This window comes from Pseudophryne corroboree, chromosome 6 (genome assembly GCF_028390025.1).
Source record: "Pseudophryne corroboree isolate aPseCor3 chromosome 6, aPseCor3.hap2, whole genome shotgun sequence".
NCBI classification, from domain to species: domain Eukaryota; kingdom Metazoa; phylum Chordata; class Amphibia; order Anura; family Myobatrachidae; genus Pseudophryne; species Pseudophryne corroboree.
In genome coordinates, this window is record NC_086449.1 from 272,321,046 (window position 1) to 272,341,352 (window position 20,307).

Below are 20,307 nucleotides of genomic sequence, written 5' to 3' on the forward strand. Positions count from 1 at the left end.
ATACGTGGGCTACTCAAATTCAGGAACACTTCTCCAGGGATATGCCTCACTACGGTGACTCTCCTGAAGCACACTCAGGACACCGCATGCTTCCTGTGTGACTCACTCAAGGAGATGGGCAATATTAATTTTAAGACTTCTGCCATGGCAGTGTCGGCACGCAGGGCCTTGTGGTTTCATCACTGGATAGCGGACGCGGAATCCAAGCGCAGTCCCTCCCCTTTTCTGGGGAATGGCTATTTGGGGTTGAGTTGGATACGTGGATTTCCAAAGTCACTGCAGGGAAATCCACATTTTTCCCCTATGGAGTCCCGCTGCCTAGGCATTCCTACCCGAGGCCATCTGTTCAGTCCTTTCGTTCTAACAGATTTCGTTCTAGGGCCAGAGGTGCCTCCACTGTGACTAGAGGCACCAGAGAGGAGACGGGAAACCCAATCATCGCAGGTTCTCAGGAGAGCACCAGTTCGGCTTCCACTGAGGCCTCGGCATGATGGTGCCCATCCACCTCGAGGGGATCTTGAGGTGGGAGCTCGACTGCGTCACTTCAGCCACATCTGGGATAGCTCCTACCAGGATACCCTGGATAAGGGACTTCATCTCTCAGGGCTACAAACTAGAGTTTGACGCCGCTCCTCCCCAAACGCGTGTTATGCGGCAGCAAGCCGTCCAAAAATTGGTCCAGTCTCAAGTCATTGTTCCTGTGCCACTGCAACAACAGGGAAAGGTTTACTACTACAACATATTTGTGGTACAGACACCGGATGGTTCAGTAAGGTCCATTTCTCTATCGTCCTAAGTGGATGCTGGGGTTCCTGAAAGGACCATGGGGAATAGCGGCTCCGCAGGAGACAGGGCACAAAAGTAAAGCTTTTACAGGTCAGGTGGTGTGTACTGGCTCCTCCCCCTATGACCCTCCTCCAGACTCCAGTTAGATTTTTGTGCCCGGCCGAGAAGGGTGCAATTCTAGGTGGCTCTCATAAAGAGCTGCTTAGAGAGTTTAGCTTTAGGTTTTTTATTTTACAGTGATTCCTGCTGGCAACAGGATCACTGCAACGAGGGACAGAGGGGAGAAGAAGTGAACTCACCTGCGTGCAGGATGGATTGGCTTCTTGGCTACTGGACATGAAGCTCCAGAGGGACGATCACAGGTACAGCCTGGATGGTCACCGGAGCCACGCCGCCGGCCCCCTCACAGATGCTGAAGCAAGAAGAGGTCCAAAATCGGCGGCTGAAGACTCCTGCAGTCTTCTTAAGGTAGCGCACAGCACTGCAGCTGTGCGCCATTTTCCTCTCAGCACACTTCACACGGCAGTCACTGAGGGTGCAGGGCGCTGGGGGGGGGGCGCCCTGGGAGGCAAATGAAAACCTTTAAAAAGGCTAAAAATACCTCACATATAGCCCCAGAGGCTATATGGAGATATTTACCCCTGCCTAAATGTACTAAATAGCGGGAGACGAGCCCGCCGAAAAAGGGGCGGGGCCTATCTCCTCAGCACACGGCGCCATTTTCTGTCACAGCTCCGCTGGTCAGGAAGGCTCCCAGGTCTCTCCCCTGCACTGCACTACAGAAACAGGGTATAACAGAGAGGGGGGGCAAAATAAATGGCAGTATATTAATATAAAAGCAGCTATAAGGGAGCACTTAATCATAAGGCTATCCCTGTCATATATAGCGTTTTTTGGTGTGTGCTGGCAGACTCTCCCTCTGTCTCCCCAAAGGGCTAGTGGGTCCTGTCTTCGTATAGAGCATTCCCTGTGTGTCTGCTGTGTGTCGGTACGTATGTGTCGACATGTATGAGGACGTTATTGGTGTGGAGGCGGAGCAATTGCCAAATATGAGGATGTCACCTCCTAGGGGGTCGACACCAGAATGGATGCCTTTATTTGTGGAATTACGGGATAGCGTCAACTCGCTTAAGCAGTCGTTTGCCGACATGAGGCGGCCGGACACTCAATTAGTGCCTGTCCAGGCGCCTCAAACACCGTCAGGGGCTGTAAAACGCCCCTTGCCTCAGTCGGTCGACACAGACCCAGACACAGGCACTGATTCCGGTGGTGAAGGTGACGAATCAACCGTATTTTCCAGTAGGGCCACACGTTATATGATTTTGGCAATAAAGGAGATGTTACATTTAGCTGATACTACAGGTACCACTAAACAGGGTATTATGTGAGGTGGGAAAAAACTACCAGTAGTTTTTACCGAATCAGAAGAATTAAATGACGTGTGTGATGAAGCGTGGGGTGCCCCGATAAAAAAACTGCTAATTTCAAAGAAGTTATTGGCTTTATACCCTTTCCCGCCAGAGGTTAGGGAGCGCTGGGAAACACCTCCTAGGGTGGACAAAGCGCTAACACGCTTATCAAAACAAGTGGCGTTACCCTCTCCTGAGACGGCCGCACTTAAAGATCCATCAGATAGGAGGATGGAAAATATCCAAAAAGGTATATACACACATGCAGGTGTTATACTACGACCAGCTATTGCGACTGCCTGGATGTGCAGTGCTGGGGTAGTTTGGTCAGAGTCCCTGATCGAAAATATTGATACCCTGGACAGGGACAATATTTTACTGTCGTTAGAACAAATAAAGGATGCATTTCTTTATATGTGTGATGCACAGAGAGATATCTGCACACTGGCATCACGGGTGAGTGCTATGTCCATTTCGGCCAGAAGAGCTTTATGGACACGACAGTGGACAGGCGATGCGTAGAGGAGTTATTTGGGGTCGGTCTATCGGATTTGGTGGCCACGGCTACGGCCGGGAAATCCACCTTTCTACCTCAAGTCACTCCCCAACAGAAAAAGGCACCGACCTTTCAACCGCAGCCCTTTCGTTCCTTTAAAAATAAGAGAGCAAAGGGCTATTCATATCTGCCACGAGGCAGAGGACGAGGGAAGAGACAGCAACAGGCAGCTCCTTCCCAGGAACAGAAGCCCTCCCCGGCTTCTACAAAAGCCTCAGCATGACGCTGGGGCTTCGCAAGCGGACTCGGGGGCGGTAGGCGGTCGTCTCAAGAATTACAGCGCGCAGTGGGCTCACTCGCAGGTAAATCCCTGGATCCTGCAGATAATATCTCAGGGGTACAGGTTGAAATTAGAGACAGAGCCACCTCGCCGTTTCCTGAAGTCTGCTTTACCAACGTCCCCCTCAGAAAGGGAGACGGTTTTGGAAGCCATTCACAAGCTGTATTCTCAGCAGGTGATAGTCAAGGTACCTCTTCTACAACAAGGGAAGGGGTATTATTCCACTCTTTTTGTGGTACCGAAGCCGGATGGCTCGGTAAGGCCTATTCTAAATCTGAAGTCCTTGAACCTGTACATAAAGAAGTTCAAGTTCAAGATGGAGTCACTCAGAGCAGTGATAGCGAACCTGGAAGAAGGGGACTTTATGGTATCCTTGGACATCAAGGATGCGTATCTCCACGTTCCAATTACCCCTCACACCAGGGGTACCTCAGGTTCGTTGTACAAAACTGTCACTATCAGTTTCAGACGCTGCCGTTTGGTTTGTCCACGGCACCTCGGGTCTTTACAAAGGTAATGGCCGAGATAATATTTCTTCTTCGAAGAAAAGGCGTATTAATTATCCCATACTTGGACGATCTCCTAATAAGGGCAAGGTCCAGAGAACAGCTAGAGATGGGTTTAGCACTATCTCAAGAGGTGCTAAAGCAGCACGGATGGATTCTGAATATTCCAAAATCCCAATTAATGCCGACAACTCGTCTGCTGTTCCTGGGGATGATTCTGGACACAGTTCAGAAAAAGGTTTTTCTTCCCGAAGAAAAAGCCAAGGAGTTATCTGACCTGGTCAGGAACCTCCTAAAACCAGGAAAGGTGTCTGTACATCAATGCACAAGAGTCCTGGGAAAAAATGGTAGCTTCTTACGAAGCAATCCCTTTCGGCAGATTCCATGCAAAGGGATCTGTTGGACAAATGGTCAGGGTCGCATCTTCAGATGCACCTGCGGATAACCCTGTCGCCGAGGACAAGGGTATCCCTTCTGTGGTGGTTGCAGGAGGCTCATCTATTGGAGGGCCGCAGATTCGGCATGCAGGATTGGATCCTGGTGACCACGGATGCCAGCCTGAGAGGCTGGGGAGCAGTCACACAGGGAAGAAATTTCCAGGGAGTGTGGTCGAGCCTGAAAAAGTCTCTTCACATAAGCATTCTGGAACTAAGAGCAATCTACAATGCTCTAAGCCAGGCGGAACCTCTGCTTCAAGGAAGACCGGTGTTGATCCAGTCGGACAACATCACGGCAGTCGCCCATGTAAACAGACAGGGCGGCACAAGAAGCAGGAGGGCAATGGCAGAAGCTGCCAGGATCCTTCGCTGGGCGGAGAATCACGTGATAGCACTGTCAGCAGTATTCATCCCGGGCGTGGACAACTGGGAAGCAGACTTCCTCAGCAGACACGACCTTCACCCGGGAGAGTGGGGACTTCATCCAGAAGTTTTCCACATGCTATTAAACCGTTGGGTAAAACCAATGGTGGACATGATGGCGTCTCGCCTCAACAAAACACTGGACAGGTATTGCGCCAGGTCAAGAGATCCGCAGGCAATAGCTGTGGACGCGCTGGTAACACCTTGGGTGTACCAGTCGGTATATGTGTTTCCTCCTCTGCCTCTCATACCAAAGGTATTGAGGATTATACGGCAAAGAGGAGTAAGACTAGTGGCTCCGGATTGGCCAAGAAGGACTTGGTACCCGGAACTTCAAGAGATGGTCACGGACGATCCGTGGCCTCTACTTCTGAGAAGGGACCTGCTTCAGCAGGGTCCTTGTCTTTTTCAAGACTTACCGCGGCTGCGTTTGACGGCATGGCGTTTGAATGCCAGATCCTAAAAGGAAAAGGCATTCCAGAAGAAGTCATTCCTACCTTGATAAAGGCAAGGAAGGAAGTCACCGCGAAGCATTATCGCCGTATTTGGCGAAAATATGTTGCGTGGTGCGAGCAGCGGAGTGCTCCGATGGAGGAATTTCAACTGGGTCGTTTTCCTACATTTCCTGCAATCAGGATTGTCTATGGGTCTCAAATTGGGATCTATTAAGGTTCAAATTTCGGCCCTATCAATATTCTTCCAAAAAGAATTGGTCTCAGTCCCTGAGGTCCAGATTTTTATCAAAGGAGTACTGCATATACAGCCTCCTGTGGTGCCTAAGGTGGCACCGTGGGATCTAAATGTAGTTTTAGATTTCCTCAAATCCAATTGGTTTGAACCACTGAAGAATGTGGATTTGAAATATCTCACATGGAAAGTGACTATGTTACTGGCCCTGGCTTCGGCCGGGAGAGTATCTGAACTGGCGGCTTTGTTTTATAAAAGCCCTTATTTAATTTTCCATTCGACATAGGGCAGAACTGCGGACGCGTCCGCATTTTCTCCCTAAGGTGGTATCAGCGTTTCACCTGAACCAGCCTATTGTAGTGCCTGCGGCTACAGACGACTTGAAGGACTCCAAGTTGTTGGAAGTTGTCAGAGCCTTAAAAATATACATTTAAAGGACGGCTGGAGTCAGAAAATCTGACTCGCTGTTTATACTGTATGCACCCAACAAGTTGGGTGCACCTGCTTCTAAGCAGTCGATTGCTTGTTGGATTTGTAACAAAATTCAACTTGTACATTCTGTGGCAGGCCTGCCACAGCCTAAATCTGTTAAGGCCCATTCCGCAAGGAAGGTGGGCTCATCTTGGGCGGCTGCCCGAGGGGTCTCGGCATTACAACTCTGCCGAGCAGCTACGTGGTCAGGGGAGAACACGTTTGTAAATTTTTACAAATTTGATACCCTGGCAAAGGAGGACCTGGAGTTCTCTCATTCGGTGCTGCAGAGTCATCCGCACTCTCCCGCCCGTTTGGGAGCTTTGGTATAATCCCCATGGTCCTTTCAGGAACCCCAGCATCCACTTAGGACGATAGAGAAAATAAGAATTTACTTACCGATAATTCTATTTCTCGGAGTCCGTAGTGGATGCTGGGCGCCCATCCCAAGTGCGGATTATCTGCAATACTTGTACATAGTTATTGTTAATTAATTCGGGTTATTGTTTAGGAAGCCATCTTTCAGAGGCTCCTCTGTTATCATACTGTTAACTGGGTTTAGATCACAAGTTGTACGGTGTGATTGGTGTGGCTGGTATGAGTCTTACCCGGGATTCAAAATCCTCCCTTATTGTGTACGCTCGTCCGGGCACAGTACCTAACTGGAGTCTGGAGGAGGGTCATAGGGGGAGGAGCCAGTACACACCACCTGACCTGTAAAAGCTTTACTTTTGTGCCCTGTCTCCTGCGGAGCCGCTATTCCCCATGGTCCTTTCAGGAACCCCAGCATCCACTACGGACTCCGAGAAATAGAATTATCGGTAAGTAAATTCTTATTTTTGGATCTAAAATCCTTGAACCCTTGCCTACAGGTTTTCAAGTTCCAGGTGGAATACTTGCGAGCAGTGCTTGCAGGCCTGGAAGATCGGAAGCTTTTATTGCTCCATTTAGACCGCACTATCCAACTTCTGTCACACCATGGCTGGATCCTCAATTTACAGAAGTCCCACCTGGAGCCAACTCAGCAGCGCCTGTTCCTGTGAATGTTGCTGGATACTGTGACCTGGAAGGTGTTCCTCCCAGGGGACACAGAGAGAGCACTTCAGGAGATGGTTTGCATGGTTCTCCGGCCTGCTCGAATATCCATCCATCCTAGCATAGGATTATTGGGAGAGATGGTAGCCTCATACGAGGCGATCCAGTATGGAAGGTTCCAAGCCATGACACTTCAATTGGAGCTCCTGAGCAAGTGGTCCGGATCACATCTTCAGATGCACCGGATAATACAGCTGTCACCTCAGGCCAGGATTTCTCTCCTGCGGTACTCAAACCTACTAGAAGGCCGACGTTTCGGGATCCAGGTTTGGATACTCCTCGGGATGGATGCGAGTCTGGATGATGGGGAGCTGTAACCCAGGGGGCTCAGTTCCAGGCCAGGTGGTCAGCCCACGAAGCCCTCCTTCCGATCAACATTCTGGAACTTTGGGCGATCTTCAATGCTCTGCTTCAGGCCTCTCCTCTACCCAGGGATCATGCGATCCAAGTTCAGTCGGACAATGCCACAGCAGTGGAGTATATCAATCTGCAAGGAGGGACAAAAAGCAGAGCCTGCATGCGAGAGGTGTCAAGGATACTCCTCTGCAATCTTCATTCCGGGTTTGGACAACTGGGAAGCAGACTTCCTGAGTCATCACGATCTCCACCCAGGGGAGTGGAGTCTCCACCATCAGGTGTTCCAACAGATCATCCACCGGTGGGGCTGCCCGCAGATAAACGTGGTGGCTTCTTGACTCAAACAGAAGCTTCACTGCTATTGCTCACGAACCAGGGACCCTCAGGCGAGGGCAGTGGATACAATGACGTCGCCTTGGCCTTACCGATTGGTCTACCTGTTTCCTCCGATTCCGTTGCTCCTAAGGGTGTTCAAACGAATCATAAATCAGGGAGTCCAGGCAATTCTGATTGCCCCGGATTGGCCTCGGAGGGCATGGTACGCAGATCTTCTGGACATGTCCGTCGAGCATCCTTGGCCTCTGCCATTAAAAAGAGATCATCTTCAACAAGGACCGTTCATCTACCCGGACTTATGGCGACTTCGTTTGACGGCATGGAGGTTGAGCGGAACATCCTAGCTCACAAGGGCCTCTCCAAAATGGTTATTGCTACCATAGTTCAGGCCAGGAAACCTGTGACGTCAAAACACTATCATCATCATATCTGGAGGCGATATGTCTCTTGGTGCGAAGAACGCACGTATCCACCTGCGGAGTTCCACTTGAGTCGTTTCTTGCGTTTCCTGCAGGCTGGTGTGGATAAGGGCTTACGTCTGGGTTCCATTAAGGTCCAGATTTCAGCTCTCTCCATTTTCTTCCAGAAGAAATTGGCAGTGTTGCCAGAAGTTCAGACCTTCTTGCAAGGAGTACTCCCACCTTTTGTGCCACCCACGGCACCCTGCGATTTGAATGTTGTGTTAGAGTTTCTACAGTCCTCCTGGTTTGAACCACTGATGACAATAGAAGACAAGTACCTCACGTGGACGACTTTGATGTTACTGGCCCTGGCTTCAGCCAGGCGTGTCTCAGAATTTGGGGCCTTATCGTGTAAAAGTCCCTACTTGGTCTTTTATGAGGACAGAGCGGAGCTCAGGACTAGGCAGCAGTTCCTGCCGAATGTCGTCTCTGCGTTCCACTGGAATCAACCTATTATGGTTCCGTCAGGTTCTGGCACTTCTGCTCCTCCGGAGGCATCGGATGCGGTACGGGCCTTGAAGATCTATGTCAAGAGAACGGCTCGGATTAGAAAGACAGATTCTTTATTCGTGCTATATGATGCACAGAAAAAGTGTTGCCCTGCTTCAAAGCAGTCTATTGCTCGTTGGCTTAGGCTTACTATCCAGCAGGCCTATGTGTCTGCAGCCTTACCTGTTCCACAGTCTCTCTGATGGCCCACTCTACAAGATCGGTGGGGTCTTCCTTGGTGGCTGTCCGTGGAGTCTCGGCCTTGCAACTATGCCGAGCTGCTATCTATTCAGAGTTGATCGCAGCGGCAAGTTTGTTAGCAGTTGGGCAAAACCATGTGCACTGCAGGTGTGGCAAATATAACATTTGTAGCGAGTTAGATTTGCACCATGTCTATACCCCCCATCGTACTAAGTCTCTCCAATATTCCTTATGGACTATGAGAAAAGGATTTACCGGTAGGTAATTAAAATCCTATTTTTACCCTAACTCTCCACCTAGTGCCTAACCCTAACATTCATGAAATACCATGTGTCGACCACGTAACTGATTGTCAACCATCTGGTGCCGACCTATTGACAGTGTATTTATTTACTGCCTATCTACCATCCAGATACACTTGTTTAGCGGCACATTATATTACTGCTAATGGAAATAGAAAATACTATGATTGAACAATTTTTATCACTTCGCGGATGCATACAATGGATCTCAGCCTATATGTGTTTCAGGGAAGCAGCTTTCAGTGGCATTATAAGCTCACTTCTTACAGCAACACATCTTCAGTTAATATGCTTGTAAATAAGTTATGCTATTTTTAAAATAAGATGGTCTGGTTTTTTTTTATATGAAGCGCCATAATTAACCATGCTGATCTTTTTCAATTCTGTTTCCTATTAGAGGCACAAAGTGATACCTCACTGTCCCCAGCAAGTCAGAACTCCCCCTATTGCATGACTCCTGTATCTCAGGGCTCCCCAGCAAGTTCCGGCATTGGCAGTCCCATGGCCTCCTCTGCCATTACCAAAATCCACAGCAAGAGGTTCAGAGAGTAAGTGAATACTGCATGATTTCTAAAAATAAAAGCTTACTGTTTCTGTTTTTAATGACCACATAAAATAAATTTACTCTGTCCATATGTATAAACTATGTGCTTAACATTTATATTCCTGCAAACTATTTTTTTTTTCCAGCGTTGGAAACCTTAATAAGACAGAAACACTTGATTAAAAAGAACATGTCATTTACCATTTACCTTATAATCTCTGGATTACAATATTTGTTTCCATTTGCTTTAATTTTGGGGTACATCTCATGAGGACTGCACTGATTAATTAGTTATGCAATACTTTTATTTCTCTTTCATCCACTAGGGGACCCTGGAGCATTCTAAGACAGTAGGGGTGTGAAGCCTGCAACCGGAGGTGTGGCACAATCTAAAATTAACATTGTCTGCACAGCCGGCTCCTCCCCCTACAAATCCCTCCTCCCTCAGTTTGAAATATTGTACTGGAGGTACAGCACGTGGGAGCTACTGCTCCTAGACAAAACAGAACATGGAATCTTTTCATGGCTGCGTCAACCTAACAAAAGGGGGACAAAGCTGTAAGATATACGAGAGTCAAAGATCCCTTCTAAAGGGGACCTGCATGTTTACAGGAGATCCTCACAGCAGTCTGCAGTAAGTACTGGTTGTACTTAAGGGTCCAGATAGATATAAACAATACTAGGCAGTTAATAGCGTCCCCTCTTCAGTGAGAAAGCTGAGTTATAACAGTTTTGACCGCTCTACAATGATCTCTCCTGTTGACAGCAGTGGGGAGATCAGTGCGGAGCAGGGAGAGCCGCAGCAGAGCTAGAAGATGAGAGCTGCGCTACGGAGCAGGGACAGGGCTCCCAGCTTATGCAGAGATGTGGCACTGTTAGGACACAGGGCAGCAGCAGCATGGCATAATCATCCCCTGTTTCCCCCCTCCCTCCGCCAGCTCAGAGACCGCAGAGATACGCGGCTTGGCGCCGCTACGGGAGAACGGTCCCATAGCGTGCACGCCAAGTGAAAGGGAGCCGCATGAGGGGGTCTCTGCTGGGCGCCGCTACGGGACTTAGTGATATGGTCCCGTAGCGCGCACACCGGGTGGCAGGTGAGATAAGGCGGCCGCAGGAGACTCTGCTTGAGGTCCCGGAGCGCGCGTGACAGAGCCGCTGCAGTGGTTTCCGCGCGGCTGAAGTGAACATTCAGCTGCGCGAGGGGAAGAGGCCACTATACATGTGTAATCAGCGCACCTCCCCACAATATATTACCACAAGGAGAAAGAAGCCGCTGTGGCTCATCACTAAGGCCAGTATCAGCCAACAACAGGACCTGGGTTCCAATCTCCTTCAGGAGCAAAGTCTTTAAAAGAATACAAAGCGCTGGCTAGTAGATAATATGAAGTGACAGGAAAATTTCAGTGTCGGCCATTTTCCCTTTCACTAATTGGCGCCATTCTAAGGGGAAGGGATAGCCCTCCCCCTCGTATAGGTGACCGAGAGGGAGGTTTAGTGTTGCAATAGCTCCCTCTGCTGGTAAAAAAATATAATTTGGAAATGTGAGGATCTCCTGAAAATAATTCTACCTTACTATTTATATTTTCAAGGGAATTCTATTATAAAGATCCTGACGAAAATACAAGGAAGCAGACGGATACCGACTCTACCATCGTAGCCGAGCCACAGTTGAGAATGTCGGCTGGTGTAATTTTTTATTTTTTTCCTATATAAGGAAAGGAACAGTCATTCCAGCCGGATCCGATACCGTTGCATCCGTCACCTCTCGCAGCCTTTCTCTTCCTACTTTAAAGGGTGAAAGCGCAGAAAAGTACCCTGGTAGGGGGTTTCAACAACAGGTCTAAAGCCAACCAAGACTTCCAGGACCTGTTATGTTTGTACGAAATGTAACAAGAAGAGCACGTGGGTCAGCAGCTCCGGGATGTGCGACTCCTGCTTAGACAAGGACGCCCCACGTGGGAGCAGTGCTCCGTCTAGGTCATGGGAAGACATCCACGCAAAGAGAATCTCCAAGGTGATGGCAGAATCACGCAAGCAGCTATCAGAATGGGCTGCAGTATTCTCCAAGACGTTGGAGTAATTTCTCAGTTGACGCCGCTCGCACATACAGAAACGAATGTGTGCAAGGCAGTTAAAAGACCTCTTCCTATTATACAGAAATCAGAGGAGGTAGAGGGTCTTCTCAGTGATGCAGAGGAAGGTGAGTTACTTGAATCTAACCTAGACGCCGATTTTCCAGAAGAGGACACGGAAATCTCAGGGCTTGAGTCTTTAGTTGAAAGGAGGAATTCGACTTGTTCGAATCCCAAAGGCCACGTTCGGCAGTGTTTCCCATTCCTAAATCCCTCCAATCTCAAATGGAGGAGGCTTGGAAACAACCTGACAAACGTTTTCAATTTCCAAAAAGGTTTCAAGTAACTTCTCCCTTGTCTAAGGGTGTAATGGATAAGTGGGAGAATCCACCAGTAGTGAATGCTTCCCTAGGTAGATTGTCGAAGAAGACAATCTTAACAATACCTAATGTAACGACTTTAAAGGACGCGTCAGATCGTAGGGTTGACACGGCTTTAAAGTCAATTTTTGTAGCAGCTGGTGCAGCACAGAGACCTGCGATCGTCTGTACTTGGGTCAACAAGGCCATGGGAGCATGATCTGGACGTATTGTACCGGCTATTGAGGAGGAAAATAGCTTGGAAGAATGTACCCAACTGGCGGAACACATTAGAGAATCTGCTTCGTATTTGTCAGGCCTCAAAGGATATTAGCAGAATAGCATTACGCATCTCCGCATCGGCCATATCGACTAGACGGATTTTATGGCTCCGAGAATGGCAAGGAGAGACTGACCATAAGAAGGTGGTAGAATCCATACCCTTTGGGTGTGAGATGTTTTTCGGTTCAGAATTGGACAAGCGGAATTCCCAGGCTACAGCAGGGAAATCCACCTTTCTACCTACTCCTTATACGGGGGCCGCTCCACAGGTTAGGAGAGGTTATTCGGGACCAGCGTTTCATTCATTTAGATCGCAGTCCTTTCGTGCCCAAGGAAGAGGTTTCGGTACACAAGCACGTGGAGCCAGAGGTAGAGGCCGTGCACAGACGACGGCCAGAAAACAGGATAGACCTGCTGACAAGACCGTGGCATGACTGTCTCCCAGCTCACATGGGGTCCCCCTTGGGGGGCGCACGTCAGGAGGGGTTTCGGGACATCTGGGCCAAAACCTCACCAGAACTTTGGATAAAGAACATAATCTCCCAGGGGTACAGACAGCAAGAGCCCTACTGATAGCGATCCAAAAGTTGCTACAGTCGGAAGTTATTATTCCAGTTCCCGCCTCCCAAAGGGGAACGGGGTTCTATTCCAATCTTTTTGTCGTGCCAAGGCCGGAAGGGAGGTCAAACCGATACTCAATTTAAAAGCTTTAAACCAGTTTCTATGGGTTTACAAATTCAAGATGGAATCAATTCAGTCGGTCATTGCAGGTTTGGAGCAAGACGAGTTCATGGTATCCATGGACATAAAGGATGCATACCTGCATATCCCTATTTGGACTCCGCACCAAGCGTACTTAAGGTTTGCACTGGTGAAGGATCACTACCAGTTCAGAGCCCTACCATTCGGTCTGTCGTCGGCCCCGAGAATCTTTAAGAAGATCATGGCAGTAATGGTAAGCAGGATTGAGACTGTTGGGGGTCACGATAATACCTTATCTAGACGATCTACTGATCAAGGCCTCGTCTCAGGAACAGCTGATAAAGGATGCTCGAACATCTCATCAATTTCTCATTCGACATGGTTGGATTGTGAACTTCCAGAAATCCAATCTCATGCCAACTCAACGGATTAAATTCCTCGGTCTAATTTTAGACACGGTTCAATTGACAGTCTTCCTACCAGAGAACAAGATCCAAGACCTACAGAGGTTAGTGGCTCAGTTACGGGGGGCACAGACTGTTTCTCTACACCTCTGTGTACAACTTCTCGGGAAGATGGTGGCGTCGTTCGAAGCTCTCCAATACGGCAGACTTCATTCCTGACCATTCCAGATGAACCTCATTGCTCAGGGAGCAGGTTTGCACTGGCTTCTACATCGAATGATCCAACTTCTGCCACTTATTGATTTGGTGGTCGTTGCACAAGAATATCACAGCAGGCAAGAGATTCGGCATTTGGGATTGGAGAATCCTGAAGACGGGCGTCAGTCTCAGAGGTTGGGGTGCCGTCCTAGAGGAACATCAGTTTCAGGGCAGATGGACTCTACAGGAGAGCAGACTACCCATAAACATTCTAGAACTGAGGGCGGTTTACAATGTACTTCTCTTAGCCGAAGACCTAGTCATGGGTCAACACTTAAAGATACAGTCAGACAATGTCACGACGGCAGCTTACATAAACCGTCAGGGAGGAACAAACAGCAGGATGGCGTTAAAGGAAGCCACAAAGATTTTGTTGTGGGCAGAAAGGCGAAACATCATCATCCTCTTGGTAGTGTTCATTCCAGGTGTGGAGAACTGGGAAGCGGATTATCTCAGTCGCCAGGACATGCATCCGGAAGAATGGTACCTACATCCACAGGTTTTCGGCATGGTGGTGAGGAGATGGGGTCTACCTCAAGGGGGACCTAATGGCGTCTCGGCAAAACCATCAGCTGCCCAGATATGGGTCCAGGACAAGAGATCCGGCATCAGGAGGAGTTGACGCATTAACACTTCCTTGGTGTTACAGGAGAGTTTACATTTTTCCACCCTTTCCCCTCATTCCCAGGGTTCGGAAAAGATCCTTTGTGGTTACCTCAGAGAGAGGACCTGCTGTCTCAGGGACCGTTCCACCACCCAGACCTGAACAGGCTGCGTTTGACGGCGTGGCCAGTGAAACCAGGATCTTAAGGGATAGAGGAATACCGCGAACGGCCATTCCTACGATGATTGCCGCTAGGAAGCCGGTCACAGCCAGGCTCTACTACAGGATTTGGAAGTGTTACATAGACTGGTTTCAAGAACGTGGGTGGAATTCGACGAGCTTCCACTTATCCAGACTTCTGCTATTACTTCAGGCCGGTCTCGATGTAAGACTGAGGCTGGGCTCTCTGAAGGTTCAGATTTCGTCTTTCCCCATCCTATTTCAACAGCGGTTGGCATCCTTACCAGAGGTTCAGACCTTTTTACAGGGGGTTCTGCGGATGCAGCCCCCTTTTCGTCCTCCTACTGCACCATGGGACTTCAATTTGGTGTTGGAATTTTTGAAATCATCTACTTTTTGAACCGCTAGCAAGAACAGACCTGAAATATCTTTCTTGGAAGGTCACGTTATTACTTGCCTTGGCTTCGGCCAGACAGATCCTGAGTTGGGTGCCTTATCATGTAAGAGCCCCTTTTTGTCTTTTCGTGAGGATAGGGCAGAACTCCGTACAAGAGCTGAAACCCTGCCTAAGTTTGTTTCGGGGTTTCACGTCAACCAGCCCATTGTGGTCCCATCTTTCCAGGGTCTTGCAGATGGGGACGTATCCTTGGATGTTGTCCGAGCTTTAAGGGTATACGTACAAGTTACGTCGTCCTTCAGAAAGTCGGACCATTTGTTTGTTTCTTTATGATGGGCCTAAGAAGGGTTGGCCAGCATCTACGCAGCCTTTGTCTAAATGGATTAGACTTGCCATTCGGCAAGCCTATATTGCCTGTGGAAAACAGGTTCCGGTTCAGATGGGTGCTCATATCACCCGATCAGTGGGTGCCTCGTGGGCGCGGCTGCCAGAAGTGTTTCCACTACTCAACTTTGCAGAGCGGCGACGTGGTCCTCAGCCCACACGTTCGCAAAATTTTACAAGTTTGATATCTCTGCATCAGAAGATTCTAAGTTCGGACGTGTCGTTTTGCAGGCCACCGACAGCACTCCCTCCCTGGGGGATAACTTTGGGACGTCCCCTACTGTCTCAGAATGCTCCAGTGTCCCCTAGTGGATGAAAGCGAAAAGAGGATTTTGGTACTTACCGATAAATCCATTTCTCTGAATCCTCTAGGGGACACTGGACTCCCGCCTCGGTGCTGTCGGCCTGCTGTGTTTAAAGTTCTTGTTCAGTTCGTACAAACAGCATTGTTTTTTCGATTAAGAGTTTCTGGGATGCTGTTTGCTATGTTGTACGGTTTGGTTCCTCGCCTGGTGCTCCAGTATCATGTCCTATTCTCTCAGTCACATTTTCCAAGCTGAGGGAGTAGTGATGTGAAGGGGGAGGAGCCGGCTGTGCAGACAATGCTAATTTTATATTGTGCCACACCCCGGTTGCAGGCTTCACACCCCTACTGTCTCAGAATGCTCCTGTGTCCCCTAGAGGATTCAGAGAAATGGATTTATCGGTAAGTACCAAAATCCTCTTATCTGTGTGTGACTGTTTACGAAGCACAATGGAACTTGGCATAAGAAAAAAGTTGCTGTATTGTAGCAATTTGCATACAGATACAGACCCAATCGCATACAGATAAACAAGTGTCGCAAATTATATTACTCAGTGCAGACTCATGAAGCAGGTAATCATATCACATGCGACGAAGACGCACATTTGAGTGAAAAAGATACTCCGAGCAAGCTGACTCACGCAGGACCTGGCCCGCTGCAAAGGGATGTTTGGTGCAACTGCAGCAAGTGTATGAGGACACTTCTGTACATATAAAGACACAAGTTCTGACTTGAAGGTGCTGTGTACATCCATAAATGTGAGCAAGTACAACCAAAGGGGTAGTTTTGTGATGAGTACCCAAATGGTTTAAGGAGAAAATGTGTTTTTTACAGTATACTTGCTTTAAACCCGTCACTTTGGATTATAGTTATTCTCGATTTCTCCTGTTAAAGGTTTACCAAAGCTGTGGGGTGTTTTTTGTGAGCTATAATTTGTTTCCATCTGGTCATGTTCTGCGGGTCACGATAAGAAAAATAACCAAGTTCCCTGCAGAATTTGTATTTAGTATAGGTAGATGGTCTGTCATATTGAATACTTGAAATTCCATACTCCTAAATGAGACTCTCTAGCCCATGGTCCATTATTTACTCTAGTAAATATATTAAATATATATACTACTTTATGTATATACCAGTGATCCCAGCACAAGAGCAAAGTATCACTGGTGTGGTGAATCAAAGGTCAATGTTCTACCAGGGGTGTATCTAGGAGTCTGAGTGCCCCTGGCAAGTAAGGGAATGGCTGAGCGAGATCAGCTGCCTGGCCACACGCCAAGCCATGCACAACTTCTGGGAGTACACAGGCCAGCCGGAAGTTCAAGAGCATGGACAGTGAGGTGCTGTGGCTGTGCTGCACTCCAGCTATGCCGAGCCGTGGTCCAAGAATAGCCAGCTGTACAGCAAGTCCTCTCGTCCTTCAACTGCTACCTGAAGCATTATGGTTGTGGCAGCGAGGTGCCACACTCTCCCCCTAGGACCACCGAAAACTAGGCGCCTACCCGTACAGTCTTGTGGGTAATACAGCTTTACGCCTTGGTTGCGGAAGGCACATCCCCTCCCCCATATCCCTTCCCTCAGCCGGTGCCCCTGGCGAGTGCCATCATGGCTGAGGGGTAGAAAAGTTCCTGTGTTTTATAGTGTTCCTTCTAGGCTGTTTCAGCAGTGATAAAGCCAAATATTTATCTTATATAAAACCCTTTGTGAGGTCTAAGAACACTGTACGCTATTCACGTATGGAGTACCGTAAGGGTACGCACGTTGCGTAACAATCGCTTAGCCGTAATCGAGACGCTCAAGCGTCACGTTCGCTCACGGCCAAGAGATCACAGGCAGGCACGCTATTGGCTGCCGACTAACGTAATGATTCGCTATAGCGTAGCGGACGCTCGGGACCACGAGGAGATCACCAGCGGCGCTGACGCTCACAATGTTAAACCTTTATATCTAAACCATAAACAATGTATTATGCAGCAAAACCTTAGTGTAATGATAGAGTGTAGATGCAACCTTGTGTAGCCTGATTATCTTAAAAGCTGTTCGAGCGTCACCGACGCTCTGAAAATACTTAACACTATAAGAAATACACAGATACCTGGGCTTAGGGTCCAACGCCTTATATATATATTATGAATGTTATACTTGCAAAAGAATTAATACAATACAAGTCATACACTACAATATAACATAGACTAACTAACCAGATAACTACACAGGAAATACAATACAATTACGTTTTAAGGGAAAATAAGAGAGAAAGAGGAGAAGAGAGAGAGAGAGAGATGGCTCACAATGACAATAAGACAATATGATTGCGGAGAAAAACTTACGCACAAAGGGGAACGATCGCATGCGCCTCTGGACATCCAGCTCCCGATTATCAGCAATGAGAACCGTTGAAGAGTGAGAGCTGGATGTGATCGGCTTGTCTATTTATGCCCCACACACAATACAATTCAATGGTCCCTACAATCTCATTGTTCATTGGACACAGGAATTCCTCCTCGCATTATAACAAAAGGTCATAGGTTGATTCATACAGGTGGGCTGTGACAATTTCCAACTGCTCAGGTGGGTGGGAAACTAGGTTTCCCGCCGCATGGATAAGTAAGTGCAAATAATAGTAAATGGACATAAACTTCTTATGTCCATAACTATTCGCACGAGCGATTAATTCGCTTCAAACCAACACCGGAATATTGCTAATTAAATACTCTTCCGATGGATACTAAACACCACTGTATTACTCCTGTCTGACCCTTCGTATCAAATAAAGAGGGATCTCTCTGTCCACGAACATGCTACATTAACTAAACTTTCAGAATCTATCAAAGGGACCATGATCTATAAAATACATTATAAAGTGAAAATATGTAACGATTGAGTCGCTCGCTACGAACACATAAACTCTACCGTAAATCCGCATATCGTGCGCCTGCGGGTGCACGCGACTGCGTGTATGCGCACGCACGGGAGAGTGTACGCATGCGCAGAGCGGACATGTATGAGGTGCAAATATGGCAGTGTGCATAGTGATATTTTTATGACTTTGACAGTCCACCCTTTGGCAGTCAACAATAACTGCCACTTCCTAAAACATTTCAAAAAGAGAAAAATATATGTCAAGTGTAAATACATTTCCATGGTTGGGTAGGGGAGGAGAGGAGAAGGTAGGAAAAAGGGTATGACCTAGTGAGATAGCAGAAGCATGTGTGTATGAATCCGTGTTTGGGGGTCATGTATCATCGTGCCGTACGTGTTTTAAATCAAGCTTCGAGGTATTGCGAAGTATACATTTGAATTCCTTCTTATCCCGTGGTACGGGTCTGTGGATGGGCTGTCAAACTTTATCGAGCTCTTTTCGGATTTTGGTTGCAACAAAATGGGGGAGCACATTTTAGTTGATGATACATGAATGGGGGAATATGTGATTGCTGATATCTGTGCCTGTATTCCCTATCGACTATGTGTGTAATTACCTGAAGGTTGTAGAGATGAAGAAAAGACAGAATTACGGTAAATGCAGTGGTATTCTATGTCAGGTTAATGAACATTTGTCGGTTGAAGTCTTGTTCGGTGTCTGTTGAATGCAGTCTTCTTTGTGCTTTTGCCAAAAGGCGTGTGGGCAAAAAGCTTTGTCAATGTCCATAGGCTTACAAAAGTGTTGGGCTAGCGTAATTTTAAAATTTCTAGGGAAACTGGGGGTCTATGGCATTGTTCATCAAATATCTGTGTATAAGGTTGTCAAAACTTCTTCTTTAATCCATCAGTTGTCTGTATACCGGATCATCAAATTCCTCGTCAAAAGTGGGTCTTTTTACCTTGGAAAAACCAGAAAAACAGGTGAAAGAAACGGACCGTAGAAATCGCATTTTCATCACATCATTGTTTCTACATTTGGGTCATAAATCAAATCCATTGGAATTACAATTTCCTCACTCCTTAAACTCATCACCCTAGTACTTCGTTTGCACTTCATTAAAGCCTGACCGCATCTAAATATCAAGCCAATGGCTATGACAACACCTAAGATACATAGAAGAAACTTCCCAACATCCATTATGACTCCTTGAGCCCATTCTCCTAAACCAGAGAACAAATTTCGCGGGTTCAACCATGACACCCAACCAGTCAGCTTATTACCTACAGCAGCAAGAGTGAGATTGTGTCTCCTGCGAAATTCCCACTTCAATTGGAGAATATCGTCCATCTTTTGGTCTATGACCTCGACCGGGTCCTCTGTACTATTCGTTATATATGTGCAACATTTCACGCCGTACTGCGTTGCCAGTGTGACGCAATATCCGCCTGTCACTGCTGTGAGATAATTAAGAACCATTCTATGCTGGACCAGTTCTGTTTTATAAGCTTGAAGTTCTCTTCCAGTATACCTGAACGTGTCATCATACATTTCAGTGATATTATCTAACAAATTTGCAAGCGCAGATATGTATTTATAATTCAACACTCCTCTGGCGGTGCGAGTGAAATCTAACGCGATTAGAAACTGAATCCCGGTGGATTCATGGATCATGTCAGAGGCTGGATGCTCTGTTCTTTCTTTCAGGTGCCGTTTAACTACGTGCTCGTAGTGGGTGTGAGTATAAGGAGCTTGGGCAACACGGTGTATATCTTTCATTTTGGCATGTGATAGTCATTACCTCAGGCAGTACTTTTCCAATATAACACAATCCTTCAGAGTTTGGGGCAAGCCACTTATACGCCTTCCTCCCGCATATGAAATATGCATCATCGGGGAGAACATATGGGACGGAGTAGGACATAACCATATTACACATCTTCCATGTGAAATCTCCTAACCCTAATTCTCCCATCTGTCTAGTACACGTATCAGTTTGTACGATATGTGCGCAGTATCCTGGTGATACCTCTTCAACTCTCGTAATCCTACTTCCTAGGGTATACCTATATCGGAAAGATTTTTCTCTACTGGCTATGTGGCGTATAAGCTCTGTATCTGTAGGCATTCTATCTGCCCTATATGAAAAGGTCATGGTTTGGT

At 47.5% G+C, this 20,307-nt stretch overlaps 1 protein-coding gene across 1 annotated transcript in view; it reads left to right on the forward strand.

Moving 5' to 3' along the window:
* SECISBP2L (SECIS binding protein 2 like) overlaps positions 1 to 20,307 on the forward strand; it is a 197,623-nt gene that overhangs the window by 131,906 nt on the left and 45,410 nt on the right. The window contains exon 14 of the mRNA XM_063926038.1: positions 9,194 to 9,344. Within this exon, the coding sequence (XP_063782108.1) occupies positions 9,194 to 9,344 (151 nt within the window). The remainder of the gene's footprint in view (positions 1 to 9,193; positions 9,345 to 20,307) is intronic.